This window comes from Rhamphochromis longiceps, linkage group LG7 (assembly GCF_057381845.1).
Source record: "Rhamphochromis longiceps isolate RC_006_pf linkage group LG7, R_longiceps_female_GT1.1, whole genome shotgun sequence".
Lineage (NCBI taxonomy): Eukaryota > Metazoa > Chordata > Actinopteri > Cichliformes > Cichlidae > Rhamphochromis > Rhamphochromis longiceps.
The window spans coordinates 27221612-27235383 of record NC_140563.1 but is presented as its reverse complement, the minus strand read 5'-3'; the positions used below and the strand labels follow the sequence as shown (position 1 = coordinate 27235383).

At 40.3% G+C, this 13772-nt stretch overlaps 1 protein-coding gene and 1 long non-coding RNA gene across 7 annotated transcripts in view; both read right to left on the bottom strand.

The window, feature by feature from the left end:
* The window catches only part of LOC146665442 (proline-rich protein 5-like), a 41375-nt gene that overhangs the window by 10061 nt on the left and 17542 nt on the right, over positions 1-13772 (bottom strand). For 3 of the 5 annotated variants that reach the window (XM_085413131.1, XM_085413132.1, XM_085413135.1), the window contains 3 exons: positions 4819-4899; positions 4546-4594; positions 551-617 (listed from right to left, as the gene is read on the bottom strand). In XM_085413131.1, coding sequence (XP_085269257.1) covers positions 551-617; positions 4546-4594; positions 4819-4899 — 197 coding nt within the window. Of the gene's footprint in view, positions 1-550; positions 618-4545; positions 4595-4818; positions 4900-7240; positions 7447-12735; positions 13209-13772 lie in introns of those variants that run through there. The other 2 variants (XM_085413133.1, XM_085413134.1) reach the window with 2 other exon arrangements.
* LOC146665443 (uncharacterized) lies at positions 5864-7234 on the bottom strand. Of its 2 annotated transcripts, none has more exons than XR_014912608.1 (2): positions 6222-7234; positions 5864-6092 (listed from the first exon to the last, which is right to left on the bottom strand). It is a non-coding gene; the product is annotated as an uncharacterized LOC146665443 (long non-coding RNA). The 2 variants fall into 2 exon arrangements; XR_014912609.1 differs by having other exon boundaries at positions 6235-7234.

Sequence of the window (13772 nt, the reverse complement as noted above, 5' to 3'; positions counted from 1 at the left end):
ATCTTAGCTTTAGTCTAAAATGTAATTAGGCCAAGTCAAAACCTTTATTTATTTTTTTGAGTCATTCAGAGGTTGCTGGTGTGCTTTAGATCATTGTTCTGCTGCACAACCCAAGTGTACCAGAGCTTTGTGTACTTGAGCTCCGTACCCCCATCCTTGCTTTTTAAAGAGTTAGAACAGAACTTTATTAATCCCTTGGCGAGGTAGCCTGGAGGACTGAGAACCTTCACAGACATATTGTATCCCTATTTCTGTAAAACAGTTTTTGAATTTTGTTCTTGAAAAGCACTATGTAAATAAACCTTACTTATTTGCAAATGACTTCATGCAGAATTCTCAGTGGCTTAAATACCACACCACCTAATCAAATTTCCCTTCTGTCATTTTAAATCCTACAGTTACAAGAATGTATTCATTTTCTATTTTATGGGCAATATGAGACAGTGCTGATCCAGGCCTGTTCTCTTCTACATTGTTCTGAGCTGATAGTAAACATAGGGCGAACTAAACATAAGAGATTCCAGCTTCTTTATATTAACACCCTACTAACCAGTGTCACTGTTTTGAAGAAGGATCTGTTCCAGGACTCCAGATAGACCTCGACTCAGCAGCTGATTCTAAAACATCAACACAGACAGACAAAGATTTGAACTGTGTATCCAGGACAATCAAGCCAATAAGTAGGTCATCATCTACAAGCTGATGTCTTTAAATTTCACGCCACATTTCATGCAACTGCCATTTCAAATTGGGACAACATAAAAAAGAAAATAATCACACATTTAATCTTACCACATGTCAGATTAGAACAGAAGACAGGATTATAAAGAGATTCCCAAAGATTCAGACTGAAAGTTAACCAGTCCAAATACTGTGTGATCCTGTGTTCAGCGCTGTCTGAAAATCACTGTCAGTGTCCTAACCTGCTAAATTAACGCACTAATACCCAAACAAAAATCCATTCATACATTACAAAAGAACTAATCATATTATAAATATTGTGGTTGGTACTTTTCTACTCAATTTGAGCACGCAAAGCATTTTAATACTATGAGGTTCATTTATAAGAGTACTTTTTTCTAACCTAAGCACTTTCAACCTGATATCACTATAATAACACTCACATGGATGCATCACAGGCAACTCAGGGTTCAATATCTTATCACTGACCTTCCAGCTAGTCGATGACCTGCTCTACCTCTTGGGCCACAGCCACTCTAGCTTGTATTTATGTAAAAATATCACTACTGAAGCAGTGACCAACAAGGTATTATTGTTATTATAGCATGCATACAGGTGTTTTAACACATGGGTCAAATATTTTAAAGGCAGAGTATAAAAAGCATTGCTGTTCTTCCTTATTTATTGTGTTAGTAAGTAGCACAGGAAACTATCATCACTGTAACAGTGAACACATTTACACAGCACACATTTCCTTTCAGATAATGAGACACAGCAGAGATTGCTCTTTAGTTTCGCAGCTCTTTTCGCTCGTCACAGGAACCAGGAGCCCTGTGGTTTCTCAGTTGCGCGGGGCAACCAGACTTGGAGCACTCACAGCGCTTTTTTGTTTGGTTTGCTTGGCTCTTTTGGCAACGGCTGACACTGATCAGGGACTGCAGTTCTAGTACCATGGATTGTTCCTAGTGACACAATTTTTAAATTGAGGTTTTCTAAGAATTTCAGTGTTATGAATTGAATTCTGGTGTTAGTGAAAGTAATTCATAAAGTATCTGAGCCATTGAGAGAGATCTAAAGGTGAAAATTGTTTCTTGATCTTGAGTTCAGAGCAAATTGATTAAAGCTAAATGACTGAAGCAGTCATATCAATTAATATCAAGAGATTCAATCATTGGTTCTCTTGTGCAGTGACTAACATTAGGTAACTCAATGTACTACAAAGACATTAAAAAACAAACAAATAATGAGATTCATTTACAAATATTTGTATGGAAATGTTCTTATTCTGAGCAAAAACAAGAAAAAAAGAAAAGGAAATTACGGCTGGATTCATTAACCAAATTTGGATTCATTTGTTTTTAGGATCTAACAGTGTGCAAATCTGATCGGGGTTTTCTAACAGTCTCCACTGCCTCTGTTGTAGGTATGCAAGTGAAGAGACAGACTATATCAAATGACACCATAGTTTCATCTGGCTCAAGTGAAAGTTCCTGCGCCTTGTCGGTAGAGTCACCTCCGACTTCTAACAATGCTTCTTGGTATTGAAGTGTATATAGCTGCAAAGCCGGTTTCTTTCCCCCTAAATGGAGCCACATTTGATTCAAACAAACAGGCTTCAAAAGCATGTGGAAGAAGCATCCACAGCCACTGCAGTCCTTCACCTCTGCTCTCTGCTCCTCATGTGGATCACATACTACTGGGGGATGGCATTTCATTCTTCAACCAGCATTTGTCACAAGTTAGTGAATCTGTACAAGAGCACACCGAAGTCCCACAGGTGCTTGACGGGGTTGAAGTCAAGACTACAAGCAGGCTAATTATTCCATGCTTTACTCCCAAGTTCTGAAGGTAATCTCTGATAAATCCCACTCTTTTGAGGCGAGCATTCTTGTTTGGGAGAATAGAGTTCAGTTCCAGACTGTGGAAATATTGTATTGCCACTGGTTGCCGAGTCTAATCTCGATATCTCCAGCCCTAACTAAAAGCCTCCTTATAAAAATGAAAGTTTTAAGTCCAATCTTAAAAGCAGAGAGTGTGTCTGTCTCTCCAAATCCAAACTGGAAGCTGGTTCCGTAACGAAGGGCCTGTCTCCCATTCTACTTGAACAACTTGAACAATGAACTAGGAACCACGAATAAGCCTGCAGTCTGAGAGCAAAGTGCTTTTTAAATAAAGCACGATGAGGTGAATAAATACCTAAATCAGTGCCCAGAGGCTTTTCAAGCAGCTCTGTAAACATATTGGCTTTTAGAAGGACTTAGTACATGTCCAATATTATCCACATGAATGCTTGATTGCAAGGTTTTCCTAACAGAACATTATAGTGATTTGTAATGTTCAGTATTTTTCACTTTATTTGTATAATATGTATTATAATATGATTATAATGCTGTGGCTGTTTGGTGCATATATAAAGCAGAACTGTACTGTTGATAATAACACTGGATATTTAAATATTACATTTTTTTTTAGTGAAGTCCTTCAGAATAACCACAAAAAATTTAATCTGAATGTCATGACAGAATGAAAGCTAAGCTGCTTCAGGATTTGAAGAGGAAAGACATTTCAGCACAAAGAAGACCAGAAACTCAGTGCTGACATAACATGCAGATCATTTAAAAAAATAAAAATAAAAAAAAATAAAAAACAGAAAGAAAAGAAAGAAAAATTAAAAAGGACACAAACACATCCGAACACAAAGGGGATGTGTTGTCAAAAACAGCCTGCAATTTCATAATAAATGCCTTTCCAATTTTAAGATCAGTAATACAAGCGAGACAGAACTAAAATACTACAAGTCTCACAAAAACTACAATGGCAGTGATACAGTAGTTCCTGTGGCTCACAATCCATAACAATTTAAAGGTTATTTCCCATAAAATAACAAATTTGACTAACTTTAAAAATAATTTCGGTGATCAACATATCAGCAAAAATCTATAAAATTGTAGCAACTTTACATGATGCATTGAGAACTTCTACGCTGCTCCTCTCTTTTCACCACTCCACCTACATGCCACTATTGTACGTTATTAAATTCCTTATAATAATAATAATAATAATAATAATAATAATAATGGATTGCATTTATACAGCGCTTTTCGGGACCCCTCGAAGCGCTTTACAATTCCACTATTCATTCACTCTCACATTCATACACTGGTGAAGGCAAGCTACAGTTGTAGCTGGGGGCAGCTGGGGCAGACTGACAGAGGCGAGGCTGCCATATCACGCCATCGGCCCCTCTGGCCATCACCAGTAGGCGGTAGGTGAAGTGTCTTGCCCAAGTACACAACGACCAAGACTGTCCGAGCTGGGGCTCGAACCGGCAACCTTCCAATTACAAGACGAACACTCAACTCTTGAGCCACGATCGCCCCAACAATACTATACTGCTTACTGTACTTTGTATCTTGTCCAGTTTATTGTTCCTGATATCTCTATGCAATACGTTTTTTTCTATTCTCTTCCCCCTCATCCCGTCACTATCTCTTACTGAGCCTGGTTCTGCTGGAGGTCTTCCTACTGGCAGTCACCATGTAGGATTCACTTTTGATAGTGTTATCTCTCCAAATTTGTAGTCCTCTTTACCTTAATATATTAAGTTCTTTAAAATGGGTGTTGTTGTGGTGGCAGTGAATTGAATTGAGTATTGGTAAAATGCTCAAAAATCCAGTACCAGTACTACAAGACTAATGATAAGACAAAGTAAGGACAGCGCCCAACATCGGCAACAGTAAATGTTTCCCCTGCCCACGGAAAACAAACAGACCTTCAGATGCTTCTGACTTAGAGACTCCTGCTGACATGAACTCTGTTACTTTACTCAGGAGTAATAAAAGGTAAAAGAGGAAGAGAAAATACCTGGAAGTACTCTGTGATGAAGGAACCCATCTCAGTTTTAAGGAGCCACCTACAAAGACACAGAAGACTTGAGCAGTGAGGAAGACTGGCAGCTACCATGTTCCTTTTTATCTCACTCACACAGTCCAAACCAGTTTCTTCTTTAAGTTCATTTAAAGTTAAATTAGTTCTTCACTTATTGTTTCTGCCGACTCTTTCCACTTCTTCTGTCTCTGCATTTTGTTCTGTTCTGATTCAACAAGGCTAATTTGAAAAGAAAAAGTAAAGTGTCACCTGATGCTCTCGTTAAGTGTGTAGAGCTCATTAGTCTGCAGAGCTCCCCCCTTGAACACCTTGATCACAGCTGATTGGACCCTGAGAGAGAAATAAAACAGGTCAAACAAATAAATTCTAGCTTGTAACAGAAATCTTTGTTTTATCATACCGAGTTTCTGAAGAACTAAAAAACAGCAAACTGCATTATGTCTCCAGTAAGCTAGATCTTAGGCATTTTAAAAACTCAGAATGTAATACTTCGATTACTTATTTCCTTAGCTTTTCAGTTGAAGCTGAAGGCATCATAACATTTATACCACCAGGGTCAAATATTTCAGGTAGAATGCCACAAGCTCCAAACAATAAATTACTGTGAGTTCTTCCCTCATTTGCATTGGTCAGGTCTAACCACAAATTTTGAACTGGACTTGGGTTCATTGATTTGTCACAGCAACACCAGGACACTTTGTAGTTATTAAACCTTTCTGCCACAACTTCTGAAGTATAGCTGGGGTCACTGACCCATTTGCAATCACTTTCTAAGGGTTGAACAATTAAGTTTTCACAAAGGCCACATGAAAACCTTAGACTGCTGTGAAGGGCTGCACTTCAGCCCTGAATAGAGATTATCACGATCTGAGATTCTGATTACTGAATTCAATAATCTGAAAAGATTTTCAGAAAACTTGACCTCTGACCCTGACTTTGAGGTAAGTTTCACAGATATTAAAACTTGTCCAAGATTTTTAGTAGATGCACCTATAGTATCAATTTGAAAATCCTACGTCACCCCACTGGTCAGGCACACATGGTAATACCTGATCAGCCTTTCACCACAGAGCAGTAAAGATCAAAGACTTTCACAAAAATATCAAAAAATATAACGTTTTAACCCTCTACTGCATGACTTTTTTTTGGGGGGGGGGGGGAATTCCACCCTATTTTGGGGAAGCTTTAGGATCCGTAATAGTATATCAATCATAAAATCTGACCCCCCCCCCAAACAGATATTGGTTTGTTGCTTCAACGCAACACTGTGCAACAAGTGTAGTCAAACACCAAGTTATTCTATAATAAGTTTTATTAGTACGACAAGAATGAACAAATAAACAAACAACAAATAAACAATTTCACAGAACAATAAAACACCAAAATACATCCAACACTTGATCAGGGATCTCTCAGGGTGTCTTGTGCATTCAGTGTTGAACCTCAGGAAGCAGTTGGGGTCGGGGTGAAGCTGAGGTGCACATTGCTTTTGCGGCACATTGCTTTTGGTGTACCACTGCACCCTGGCACCATGCATCGAAAAGAAAAAAGTATTAGAAAGAAAGAAATGCAACAGGAAGATGTGCATGCACGGGTGCACACACACACACACACACACACACACACACACACACACACACACACACACTTACTTTATCAGCTGACCTCTGACCTCTTGAGGGATCCACTCCTCTACTTCACTGTCACTCCCTGAAAGCTCACTTTCTACACTTTCTGCACATTCCCTTGGTTTCCTTCAATAAAAGGCTTTAACGTCCATGTCCTGTAATTATCAGTAGATTGTAAAGTAAAAAACATTGTGTGCATTTGTATGATCATAGTCAAACACATCTCTACACACATATGCTAATGTATTATATTGCCTGAAAAAAACTGGGCTAACTGCAGTGTTGCCTTGAGGTAACGAATGAAAATTAACAGTTTTACTCTAGAAATAAATTTTAAAAAGTAAAACGAACAATCAAATATACTTCTTAACATATTCATGCACATACAAGTATTTTTATATACACTTATTTCACTTTAAACATGTAAAATAGTGATCTGTATCTTACCTCCTAATGGAGATGTCTCTCATGTAGTGCAGCTTGCAGAGAGCCCCCCCCCCCTCCCCAAATGAAAGTCACACCACCTTCAACTCATTTTATTGGCCGGGTGGCATTATTTGACAAAAAATATAAATATAAATAAATAAATATAATGCAAAATGTGAGAGTTTTCAAAAAAAGTGACAATGTGTAGAACAAATTTGAACTTTTGAAATTTTCACTTGTAACATTTTTTAAAATTTTATTTATTTTTATACACACACACACACACACACACACACACACACACACACACACACTACAATTACAGAAAATAAATTTATACACAAATGTGTCCATATTGAGAGCTGCAAAGTTGTAACTCAAATTTCTTATATTTATCTTTTTTACTACTTACAGTCACAACTCTGTGATTACAACCTCTCCAATCAGTGACTATAATAGCATAAATGAACTGTAATATATGTCATCTTTGGAAAGCAGAGTTCAATTTCTGTGGCCACTACAATACTAATACAATACTCTGTAGACTGACGAGACAAAAGTTAAACTTTTTGGAAGGTGTGTGTCCCATTACATCTGGTGTAAAAGTAACATCATACCAACTGTTGGGTCTGCGCTTCCACAGGCCCCGCTGGTTCAGAAACATATTCCCGTTAACAAAGCAAGACGAACAGCTCAACCGGTTTTTCACATACTAGCAAGGGAAGGATCTCAGAGCAGCCCTTCTGCCCTTGGTGACAGACCACTTCAAAGAACCAGCTTCCCCTGCAGCCTCTTATTTCTGTGACACACAGTTTCACAAACACTCATTGTAAACCCCCCCCCCCCCATGGTGTCAGGCACTAGGCGTGTGTGTGTGTGTGTGTGTGTGTGTGTGTGTGTGTGTGTGTGTGTGTGTGTCTGGGGGTGCGTTTGTGTGACCTCCTGCTCACCAAAGGGTAATCTCCCCCACCCTGTATATGGCTTAACCCCTCTAACGTTCTCACCATCTCACCATACACAAGCACAGGTGAGGTCATAAATGGCAAGTAAAACATCCTCACTAAATAAGAAAGCAGAAACAGAAGCTTCACATACGATGTCCCTGTAGTTAAACACTATAGCCTCCCCCACCTTTCAACAGGCTGGGGAGGACGGTCGTTAAGTGATGACGTGGCGAATCCTACTTCCGGGCCTAAAGTAGTCTGTGTTTAATATGGCTTTTGTGTTGTTAACATGTTTAATGTTTTGTATTTTCTTCTATTTAATCTCAAAAAGCTCCTAAAACAGTCAGTGATCACTGTTGACCTCCCTCGGCTTTTATTACCGCTAATCATTTATTTAAGCTGAGTTTTTAAAACCTTAGGATGTAACTAAAGCCCAGCCCATGCAGCAGTATATGAATGACTAACCTCGTATTGTGGATGGATTATCTCAGTTGTTCTCCTGGCTGAAGTTTGGTCCTTTTACAGCATCCTGCCATGCGATTACATTTGTTCCTGACCACCGAGAACACTCACATTAACTTTTATCGAGTGGAAAAAAAGTTATCTTGTTTATATTATGCTAACATAGCTGTGTTGCTAGCGGCCACGTAGCACATCATTATGTACCAGCTAGCCAAACTTAAGTAACCCTACAAACGTCACTGCTGTTTAGTTTTCTGTCTTCATTTATGTTGGAAGTGATAACAGAGCTGTACGTTTTAATTTGTTTCCAAAACCCCGCAGTCAGGACATGCTATATTGTATTTAGATAGAAGCTAGCGAGCTAACTCCCTGCTAACTTCTAACTCCGTTAAATGTCATAAATTCCATTTTCATGGATGCCTGGATGTTAAACTCAATTGTTACACCTGGTAGAGCAGAACGCTGATCATTTTATTAAAGATGAAAGACTTTAGACAGTTTTTCAACTCTCAGTAATGCCATAGTGATCGTTTGATATATGGACCTGCAGCGGAGTTTAGGCCCAGACACGGCTAGTGACGTCAGACTTAACGACCGGATAGAAACAAAGGAAAGTCCTTAATCATATAGTTTGAACCAAGACTTACAAATTTAAGTACAATAATGGCAACATTTAACAATTTGACTCTAACACCAACAGTAAAATGTGGTGGTAGTGTGATGGTCTGGGGCTGTTTTGCTGCCTCGGGACCTGAAGACTTGCTGTGGTAAATGGAACCATGAATTCTGCCATCTAACAAAACATCCTGAAGAAGAATGTCCAGCCATCTGTTCTTGACCTCAAGCTGAAGCGCACTTGCGTTCTGGACAATGATCCAAATCACACCAGCCAGTCCACACACACTGGCTTAAGAAGAACAAAATGAAAACTTTGAAGTGACCCAACCAGTTATTAGGTTTAGTACTAACCAATGAAAAAGACAAACACTCTATACCAAGAGTGTTACTTAAATTGTAAAAATGTCTTCCCTCTAATGTCAGATGTTACATTTGAGATGGAAGGAGAGGAATATCCCAGTTGGAGTTTCCCCCCAAAGAGGGACAAAGGACCCCTAATGATCCTCTACCTAATCACATGAGCCAAGGTGTGAAAACGGGTGTGGGTCACAGTCAGCCAGGGTTTCGGGTGAGCTCATTGTGAAACCTGGCCCCACCCTATCATGCGATTTCCTGAGGTCAGATGGCCCAGGAGGTGAGTGGGCGTTAAGGCGTCTGGGAAGGGATCTCAAAACTGGATTATAGATGGCAGACAGTTGGTGTCGTAAACCACCACCTCTGTTCAAAGATGGTCATTCACAGTGGACATAAATGGCTTCTTTCACTCCTCTTTCAAACCATCTGTCCTCTCTGTCCAAAATGTGAACATTGGCATCCTCGAAAGAGTGACCTTTATCCTTTAGATGCAGATGGACTGCTGAGTCTTGTCCTGTGGAGGTGGCTCTTCTATGTTGTGCCATGCGCTTGTGAAGTGGCTGTTTGGTCTCTCCAATGTAGAGGTCTGGGCAATCCTCACTGCACTGTACAGCATACACCACGTTGTTAAGTTTGTGTTTAGGAGTTTTGTCTTTCGGGTGAACCAGTTTTTGTCTGACCGTGTTGCTGGGTCTGAAATGCACCGGGATGTCGTGCTTGGAGAAAACTCTTCTGAGTTTCTCTGATACACCGGCTACATAGGGGATGACAATGTTGTTGCGTCTGTCTTTCTTATCCTCCCTTGCTGGTGTCTGGTCTTCTTTTCTGTGCATCTTTGCTGACTTTACAAACGCCCAATTAGGATAACCGCATGTTTTGAGTGCTTCCTTTACATGTGTGTGTTCCTTTTTCCCTTCAGGCTTAGAGGGAACATTTTCTGCCCAGTGGTGTAGGGCCCTAATTACTCCAAGTTTGTGTTCCAGAGGGTGATGGGACTAAAAGAGGTGGTACTGGTCCGTGTGTGTGGGCTTCCAATAAACGTCAATGTTGAGGTTGCCATTCTCTTCAATGTGCAAAGCGCAGTCCAGGAAAGGCAAACAGTCGTCCTTTGTGTCTTACCTGGTGAACTTGATGTTTTTATCCACTGCGTTAATATGCGCAGTGAAGGATTCCACTTCTTGTGTTTTGATTTTGACCCAGGTGTCGTCTACATATCTGTACCAGTGGCTGGGTACTCTCCCTTTAAAAGAGCCAAGAGCCTTTCTTTCCACTTCGTCCATGTAAAGGTTGGCTACAATTCACAATGAGCTCACCCGAAACCCTGGCTGATTGTGATCCACACCAGTTTTCACACCTTGGCTCATGTGATTAGGTAGAGGATCATTAGGGGGTCCTTTGTCCCTCTTTGGGTGGGAAACTCCCACTGTGTTTAAATCTGGGACTCTCCACCATTTGACCCTTAAAACTGAAGAAGCTTCTCGAATGAGAGGTGAAACGTCTTCAAGCAACTTAAAGAAGTCCAGACGCTTTTCTCTCCAAGCTCCTTAGACTACGATGACCTGGATGACCGAGAACCTTCACAGACACATGAGTTTAAGGGTAAATCTGTGTTGCTGAAAATAATTGCATTACTAAGAATGAGACATATATACATACGGATGAAGACAACCTAAAATATAATGCCTCTAGGTAAGGCTGTTTCTCTTTTCCTTGGGTCAGTTGCATTTAAGTGTGTCCTCTCTATGTCCAATGTCCTTGCATGCAGCTAAGCTGGTTCTCAGGATATGACCTTGCTGTTGCCTCTATTTCCTATTAAACATCCTGCTCTGAGCTGTGGAGTGCAGGAAACAGGCCACAGATTCAGAGGTGTGAGCTCCTCCTGTCAGTGATAAAATAATCTAAACACCCTGACAAACTGAGCTGCAGTAGGATAAAGAATTTTCAACTGTAACTTCTCCATCTTATTTTAGCCGCTTCCTTTAGAGGAAGCCACAGTAGCTCATCTTCATCCTTCTCACCCCATCCCCTGTATCCGCTCCTGTAATGCCAACACTGCCATGTCCTCCTTCATTACATTCATAAATCTGCTCTACCTCTTTTTCTCCTGCCTGGCAGTTCCATATTCAACACCCTTTGTCCAGTTCTATGAAATGACATAAAAAATGCATTGTTAGTCTGAAGCATTTAGGTATGCGAATGCCAAGTGAGAGACTGATAAAATCATTCAAAAAAAAAAAATTACTTCAAGTTATTGCTGTTAAAAGTGGTTATACAGGCCACTGCATCATGTGGTGTACTTCATCTTTCACACACTGCATCTACACCTTGGCTTAGTTTCTTTTAAAAAATAAAAAATAAAATAAAATGCATGATGAGATATGTCAAGTGTTAATCTCAGGTTATTTCAATAATCTGTGCGAATTGTGAAGGACACAATGATTTTTTTGTTCTGATACATAAAACCTCAGAACTGAAAGATTGTGTACTTTTCCACTGTCGCTCTTCTGCATAATTTCGAAACAATCTTATCTCCAGTTCTTTCTCCAAACTGCACAACCTGAGCCATCCCTCTGAAAGAGTCATTTTGATTCCTATTAGAGCTGCACGATTAATCGTTAGAAAATCGCGATCTCGATTCATACTTATGTGCGATCTCATTTCCAAATGACAACGATTTTTTAAAAAAAAGAAAAGAAAAAAAAAGACGACGATTGTATCGCATTTTGATCCGGGACGTAATCTGCATGAAAACAAGCGCTCACCCTTCCTGCTCAACAAATGACAAGGGCGGAGCCTTATACCACGTGATACAGAAGCTGTGCCGTGTAATGCTAAAATTAGCAGGGAAAAAACAACGTTGAGCACGTCAGGGATGACGAGAAAGTGACAGGAGAAAATCCGTCCCGGTCAACCACCCAAACATCAATAACGGGAACCTTATACAGCGCTTCCCTATACACGTCGAACTCCCGCAGGCACAAAGAAATTACGGAGGCTATCACTTATCACCTGACCAAAGATATGGCTCCCATCAACACTGTGCAAAACGAGGGATTTAGGAAAATGATCAACACCCTAGACAGGGCTGCCCAATCCCAGTCCTCGAGAGCTACTATCCTGCAGCTTTTAGATGCATCCCTACTCCAACACAGCTGAATCAAATGGTTTGATTACCTCTTCAGCATGCCATCATGTTTGGCAAAGGCCTGATAACAAGCCATTCATTTGATTCAGCTGTGTTGGAGTAGGGATGCATCTAAAAGCTGCAGGATAGTAGCTCTCGAGGACTGGGATTGGGCAGCCCTGCCCTAGACAAACGCTACACAGTGCCGTCCAGCAACTATTTTTCTATTGTTGCACTACCTGCTCTATACACGCAGTGTCGAGCAACGGTGGAGACGGAATTTCAAGCAGTACAACATTTTGCGGCAACAACAAAACGTGAGACATTTGTTGTTTTTATGTTTATTTATTGTTTTTATGTTCAGTCTCAACTGTTACGAAGTTGATGTGCAGCTAATAAGTGCAATAAATATTTATACTGGAAAAGAAAATTGTGAGAGAATCGTGATCTCAATTCTAAGCCAAAAAATCGTGATTCTCATTTTATGCAAAATCGTGCAGCCCTAATTCCTATCCATCCCGGTCGCTTTTGGCACTGCCACCAAATCAGCAGAATCAGAACAGCCTTTATTTGGATAAGTTTGTACACACAAACGAGGAATTTGACTCACCCTTGTTGGCATCCTGTTGTCACAAATCGCCCCTGATACTTTTCTCCACCCATTCCACCCTGCCTGTACTCTCTTCATTTCTCTTGTACACCAGTCATTGCTTTGGATTGTTTACCGCTTCCTCCTTCTCTACATCTGTTTCTTGCAAATTAACCTTTCTTCCCTCTCACTCTTCTTTACTCTTGATCAGAGTATGCCTCCACCTCTCCAGGCTCCCTTCCTAGTCAATGAAAACTCCTGCTGGTCCACATCTGTTTGTTAACCCCATTCCTGATGCAGTCCCATTTGTTACACCAGCGACACATCACACCACTGTCTTGCTGTTCTAAGTGCATATCCTGCAGCACCCTCATGCACTTCTTGGTAATTCCTGACTCCTTCAAATCTTCTTCAGCAAATCGTGTGATAAGGTTAGGATATATAAAAGCAGAATAGGGCAGAACCTTCAGCTTCAAGTCTCTTCTTCTGTGGAACCAGCCACCACTTGGGACACAGGAGACAGACGTGCTCTCTATTTTTAAGATTAGGCTTAAAGCTTTTGACAAAGCATATAGTTAAGCATATTAGATAGAGCCCCGCCTTAGTTGCTGAAATAGGTCTAGGCTGTTGGGGACTTCCCATGATGCAGTGAGTGTTTCTTCTTCACTCAACAACCCCCTCCCCCTTTATTGTGTGTTTATACACCTCTCTGCATTTAATTATTAGTTATTACTAATCTCTCTCTCGCTTCCACAGTGTGCCTTTGTCCTGTCTTCCTTCTCTCCAGTCAACTGGCCGCCCCTCCCTGGTTTTACTGTAGGTTTCTTCCTGTTAAAAGGGAGTTTTTTCTTTCCACTGTTGCAAAAGTTCTTGCTCATAAGGGGTCATTTTCTCAGTATTTCTCTGTATTATTGTATTATTCGACCTTACAATATAAAATGCCTTGAGACAACTCTTGTCGTGATTTGGCGCTAGTAAAATTTAACTGATCTGAATTCAGATGTCAATGAGAGTTCAGAGGTAAATCCAAGGTGACCGTCTTGAGCTCTTTACTAGTT